The sequence below is a fragment of the Carlito syrichta genome, unplaced genomic scaffold (genome assembly GCF_000164805.1).
Source record: "Carlito syrichta isolate Samal-C Ts95f unplaced genomic scaffold, Tarsius_syrichta-2.0.1 Scaffold315592, whole genome shotgun sequence".
NCBI lineage: Eukaryota > Metazoa > Chordata > Mammalia > Primates > Tarsiidae > Carlito > Carlito syrichta.
The window spans coordinates 414874-421486 of NW_007259688.1; the positions used below are offsets into that span (position 1 = coordinate 414874).

The 6613-nt window shown below is 37.5% G+C and overlaps 1 protein-coding gene across 1 annotated transcript in view; it reads left to right on the plus strand.

Moving 5' to 3' along the window:
- HECTD1 (HECT domain E3 ubiquitin protein ligase 1) overlaps positions 1–6613 on the plus strand; it is a 104102-nt gene that overhangs the window by 87743 nt on the left and 9746 nt on the right. The window contains exons 30-35 of the mRNA XM_008073013.2: positions 2324–2546; positions 4572–4626; positions 4847–5029; positions 5424–5631; positions 5714–5799; positions 6032–6159. Coding sequence (XP_008071204.1) covers positions 2324–2546; positions 4572–4626; positions 4847–5029; positions 5424–5631; positions 5714–5799; positions 6032–6159 — 883 coding nt within the window. The remainder of the gene's footprint in view (positions 1–2323; positions 2547–4571; positions 4627–4846; positions 5030–5423; positions 5632–5713; positions 5800–6031; positions 6160–6613) is intronic.

A 6613-nucleotide genomic window follows, 5' to 3' on the forward strand; every position in this document is an offset into this window, starting at 1 on the left:
GCGCTACCACGCCCGGCTGATTTTTTGATTTATTGCAGAGATGGGGTCTCGCTGCCCAGGTGGGTCTTGAACCCTCGGGTTCTCAGGTCTTACAATTCTTTTATGGGGTATGGTAGGCATCCCAATGGCCCCCCAAAATGTTCAGGTCCTGACCCCTGGACCCTGTGACTATGTTGGCATGACAAGAGAGACTTTGCAGATATATTAAGTTAAGGATCTTGAGCTGGGGATAGTATCCTGGATTATCCAGGTGGGCCCAGTTTAAATGTAAGAGTGAGGAGGTTGCAAGAAGATGTCATTAAGGAAGCAGCAGTCAGACTGCTGAGGGCCCGTGGCTGAAGGAGTGTTGGCAGCCTTTAGGAAGTAGAAAAAGCAAAGAAACAGTCTTTCTTAGAACCTGCAGAAGGAATGGAACCCTGCAAATCCATGTTAGACTTTTGACCTCTAGCACTCTAGCATCATAGGTTTGTGTTGTTTTAAACCACCTACTTTCGGCAGGTGTGGTGGCTCACGCCTATAATCCCAGCACTTTGGGAGGCTGAGGTGAGAGGGTTGCCTGAGCCCATGGCTTCGAGACCAGCCTGGGCAACTTGACGAAACCTCATCTCTACAATAAATAAAAGAAAATTAGCTGGGCATGGCGGCATGTGCCTATAGTTCCAGCTATTTGGAAGGCTGAGGCAGAAGGATCGCCTGAGCCCAGCAGGTCAAGGCTGTGGTGGCTGTGAGCGTGCCTCTGCACTCCAGTCTGGGTGACAGAGTGAGATTCCGACTCAAAAAAAGAAAATAAACACCCATTTTGTGGTAATATTCTATAGCAGCTATAAGAAATTGATTGATTGGGCAAACTACCTAAACTATCAAAGCTTGAATTTCCTCATCTCTTACATGGAGAGAATAAAGGCCCCTGTTTGACAAAGTAGTTAAAAAGATGAAATGAAATACGATATATAACATGCTCAGCATGGTGCCTGATACATGTGCCTCAATAAATGTCAGCTGTTATAATCAGTATATTATCCTTAAAGAGGACTTAAATTGTTGTTTAAGTATGGAGTATACTTTTTGGTTGATAGAAAGATGCTTGTGTTAAATATGAAAGTAAATTTAGTAGTATAAACCATTGCAAGGATGGATATAGGCTGAATCAGGATGTTCCAAGTTTCCTTTAAAAAGGAAAACCTTGTTTCTTTGAGTCTTCGTGAAAAATTAAAAAAAAATTTTTAAAGAAAAATTTATTCTGTAAGAGAGTAGATACAAACTTTTTTTTAGATCTCTTTGGTAGTATATCTAATATCTTCTGATAAGATATTTTTGCCATTGGTAATTTTAAAGAAATATTAGCTTTGTGCCCAATTTTGTACACATAGGTGACTGCAGAAGTATTATTGTCAAAAAATTGGGAATGACCATAATTATGTTTAATGACAGAGACATGGCTCTATATAGACAGTGTAATTTCATGCAGTGACTACAATAATATTTTGGAAGATTGTCATGATAATGAAGATTCATGAGCAGATGAGAAAGAAGATATCTTGCTACCAAATACATTCTGAACCTTAATATATTTGTGTGTGTATTTACCTCAAAATCCTATCATTTAGTGTAAGTGAAAGGTTGGCAGGTCATTGGTCCAGAGTCGGTTGTTTTCTCTGGATATAGAATTTTGGATAATTTTAGTTTTAACATTTATGAAATTAAAATGTTTGCTGAGTGTTAATACAATTAGCATATATTTCAAATAAAAATGAGAGATCCATATTATTTGTATATATTCTATTCTAGCACTCAATCTTTCAGGTGTAATTATTCCCATTTTAAAAAAAAATGTTGACTGGGCTCGGTGGCTCAGCCTGTAATCCCAGTACCTTGGGAGGCCGAGGCAAGTGAACTGCCTGAGCCCGCAGGTTCAAGACCCACCCGGGCAACTTGGCGAGACCTCGTCTGTACAATAAATCAAAAATTAACCAGGCGCTGTAGCACATGCCTGTAGTTCCGTCTACTTGGAAGGCTGAGGCGGAACGATTGCCAGAGCCCAGCAGGTTGAGGTTGTAGTGGCTGGAAGCTAGCCGCTGCACTCCAGTCTGGGCGAAAGTGAGACTCCAACTCAAAATAAATAAATAAATAAGTAATATAAAAATGTTGAGGTCCAGAGAGTCTTTTTAAAAATTTTTTCAGAGAGTCTTAAGTAGGTGATATCCTTTAGCTAATGTATGACAGACACATTTGGATTTCATGTAGCCTTATTTTCTATTGCCGTGTTCTTCCTGAACTGCTTGTTTTACTATAATTGTTTTTCACATGTCTTCCAATTGTTTAGGGACACCTCATTCAGAGCTCTTGGAAGAAGTTGAATGTACTCCATCACCTCGACTAGCCCTCACTTTGAAAGTAACGGGTCTTGGAACAACTCGTGAAGTTGAATTACCACTCACCAATTTCAGATCAACCATATTTTACTATGTACAAAAATTGCTTCAGTTGTCGTGTAATGGCAATGTGAAATCAGATAAACTTAGGCGTATATGGGAGCCCACATACACGTAAGAGATTTTAGCTAATGTTTTAGTAGATTTTGTCATAGTATATGAACCAAGAAACAGTATGTTTCTATATTTTGGATTTTAAAAACAGAAAACTTTTGGGTTTTGTTCTGTTGCCTTACAGGAAAAGATGAGAGAGTTTCTGATTCCCGTTGTAGAATAGTTAAGTTTTAGAACTGAAAAGATTATCATTTTTACTCTTTGGGATCATGAAGTACTAAATATTTTCTTTCTGTTCTTTATTTTGGTATATATGGATTAAGCCTTACCTCTTTTTGTTCATTCATTCATTCATTCATTCGACAAATAATTATCATTGACCTTGGGCAAACTTATTTAGTATTTTTTATGCCACACTTTCCTAATCTGTAAAATGAGAGTGGTTGTGAGGAATCAGTGAATTGAAATATGTATTTTCAATACTCTGTTGGATATAACTGCTCAATAAGTACTACCTATAAAATCATTATTTAATAATATAAATAGAAAATTATTATTATATCATAATCATTGTTTTTGTTTGCTTTTTTTTAAAGTTAGAGTCTCACTTTGCCCAGGCTCATGGCCAGCACAGCTTCGACCTGATGGGCTCAGGTGATCCTTCCGCTTCAGCCTTCTAAGTAGCTGGAACCATAGGCGTGCACCATCATGCCCCAGCTAGTTTTCTTTATTTATTGTAGAGACAAGGTTTTACCATGTTCCCCAGGCTGGTCTTGAACCTGTGGGCTCAGGCAGTGCTCTCACCTCAGTCTCCCAAAGTGCTGGGACTACAGGTGTGAGCCACCACGCCCATCCTCTACACCATAATCATTCTTTATTAGAGCTTTACTTCTGTTAATATGTTTTCTGATATTCTCTTAGCATCACTGATAATCTCATATAATGTCCAGTAAAAGTAATGTAGGTCCTTTTGAGATAGAACAGAAGGTCATAATTCTCTCTCTTCCTTTAATTTTTATTGAAGTTTGAAAATTGATCTCAACTGCCTTACTTGAGCATAAGTACTCCTGATCATTGTTATTTCTATCCTTTTTTCCATCTGCAACACAGAAAACTCGTTTCTTATCCCATTTTATTTTTACAACATGCAGTAATATGCTACATGACAGTGTTTTGGTCTGCATACAGTCGTGGTCCTATAAGAGTATAATATCACATTTTTACTGTACCTTTTCTATGTTTAGTATACAAATACTTAACCTTGTTTTACAGTTGCCTACAGTATTCAGTACAGTAGCATGTTGTACAGGTTTGTAGCCCAGGAGCAAGTCTGTGTCATATAGCCTAGGTTACACGTGTAGTAGACTATACTATTTAGGTTTGGGTAAATACACTCTGATGTTCACACAGTGACATAACCACATAATGCAGCATTTCTCAGGACATACTCCTGTGATTAATCTATGCATGGGTATACTTGAATGTCATAATGCTTTGGTATAGTATATTACTTCATATCTTTAAAAGCTTTGGACTTAGCCAGGCTCAGTGGTTCAGCCTGTAATCCCGCGCCTTTGGGAGGCTGAGGTGAGTGGATTGCCTGAGCCCGCGGGTTTGAGACCTGCCTGGGCAGGCGAGACCTCATCTCTACAATAAATCCAAAAAAAATTAGCCGGGCGTGGTAGCGCACGCCTGTAGTTCCAGCTACGTGGAAGGCTGAGGCGGAAGGATCGCCGGAGCCCAGCAGGTCGAGGCTGCGGTGCCCGGGAGCGGCCACTGCACTCCAGTCTGGGCGACGGAGTGAGACTCCAACTCAAAAAAAAAGCTTTAGACTTGATGTATGCTTTTGTTGTAATAATATTAAATTTATAAATCGTAACATTCAGGAATATGATTTCTGCTACTTTTCCATATGTTTAACAAATTAAAATTTTTTTCTTAAAACTCTTCCTTGTGTTCAGTGCTCAGTGCAAGCATATGTTTAGTGAATTATATCATTCATATTGTTTTAACAGTTGAAGCCTTATTGACAGTAATCACAAGTTATTTGATTTATGAATTAATGAATAATATCTTCATGTTTAGAATCATGTACAGAGAAATGAAGGATTCTGACAAAGAAAAGGAAAATGGAAAAATGGTGAGTTGTTTTCAGAAAATTGGTCTTACTCTTGGATATTTAGTTAAAAAAAAAAAAAGAAGAAAGTAAAACTAACACAGTTGAACACTTGAGGGAAAAACGACTAACGTGAAATTCTTTAGATTAAGTGCATGATCTTAAAGCTCCCTTGTGTAATGCATGTGAAATACCATATACTTTATAATTGGGAAAGGCCAACATTTGGTTTTTCCTATTGTAGGGTTGCTGGTCTATAGAGCATGTGGAACAGTACCTTGGCACTGATGAATTACCAAAGAATGACTTGATAACCTACCTGCAGAAGAATGCAGATGCTGCTTTCCTGCGCCACTGGAAATTAACTGGCACTAATAAAAGTATTAGGAAAAACAGAAATTGTTCTCAGCTCATAGCTGCATATAAGGTATATATTGGCATCAAAACACTATTTTGATTGGGAATGGCTTTGTGCTTCGTTTGCAGCTTTAAAAGCTTATTAAGGAGGAACAGTTCATTGGGACATTAAAAAATGCAGTTGAATTAACATTATTAATGCATCAATGCTAAAATTTCAAATATGGCTTCTAGCATTGGATCTGAGTACAGACTTTGAAGTATGCTTTTCTGTGATTATATTTTATTTGGTAATTTTAATGGTTTTGGATGCATTGACTTTCGTCTTGATTAATAATGTTTTTATTTTAAAAGTGGCAATTCTTTGAAAAACTCCATCCTTTTCCAGGTAATTTTAGTAGAATGATAGCATTGCTTTTTTTGAAGATGAGATTAATGGCCAGTTTTGTCAATTATTTCTACAGGATTTTTGTGAGCATGGAACAAAGTCTGGGTTAAACCAGGGGACCATTTCTACTCTTCAAAGTAGTGATATTCTTAATTTAACAAAAGAACAACCTCAGGCTAAAGCAGGCAATGGACAGAACTCCTGTGGAGTAGAAGATGTCCTTCAACTTCTGCGTATCCTGTATATAGTTGCAAGTGATCCTTATTCAAGAATATCCCAAGAAGGTCTGTAAGAAACCTTATTTCATAGCATTTTTAAAGCAAGTGTAGTTTGTATTTTTATTAATCTTATTAATTAATGTTACAGACGGTGATGAGCAGCCTCAGTTTACTTTTCCACCAGATGAATTCACTAGCAAAAAAATCACAACAAAAATTTTGCAGCAGATTGAGGTAATACAATCAGATAGTTGAACTCTTTATTGTGTAACTGTTGGACTTTTCATACTATTCCCTTTCTTACCTTTTCTACTTCTCACCATCTCTCCCTTTCCTCTGATTCCGTAATTGGAGGCATATGGTCCTTTGCATCCATTGCTTAATTACATTTAAGAATTTACTCCTTTTTTGTCATTTTAAATAATTGCCTCATAACACTAAGACATTGCTATTTGTTCATTTGCAGGAACCATTGGCGTTAGCGAGTGGGGCTCTGCCAGACTGGTGTGAACAGTTAACCAGCAAGTGTCCTTTTCTAATTCCATTTGAAACTAGACAGCTTTATTTCACATGTACAGCATTTGGTGCATCAAGGTAGGAAGTGTGTCTTTTAATATTTTTAGAATAAATTTTTTTGTGTTACATTATTTCAAAATGTATACCACAAAGAGGACCCCCCCAAAAACACAGAATTTACTTATTTAAAAGTTAATTCTTACATATTTAAACTCGTCACCTTTGAAGTACCCTTCGTTTGATGCAATATGCCTGTTGAGACACTTTTTCCCCTGCTCAAAACAATTTTTCTTTAAGAAATTTTATTTTGTTATAGAGATGTGGGGTACAAGTAAGGATTAACTACATAAGTAGACTGAATGCAGGTGAAATTTGAGCTTCTAGGTGGCCCTTACTCACCCTGGTGGTGGACCAGTATCTCCTTTGTGTCAAAACCGTTTTTTGGGTTTTTTTTGAGTTGGAGTCTCACTCTGTCACCCAGACTGGAGGTAATGCGCACCTTTAATTCCAGCTACCTGGAAGGCTGAGGCGG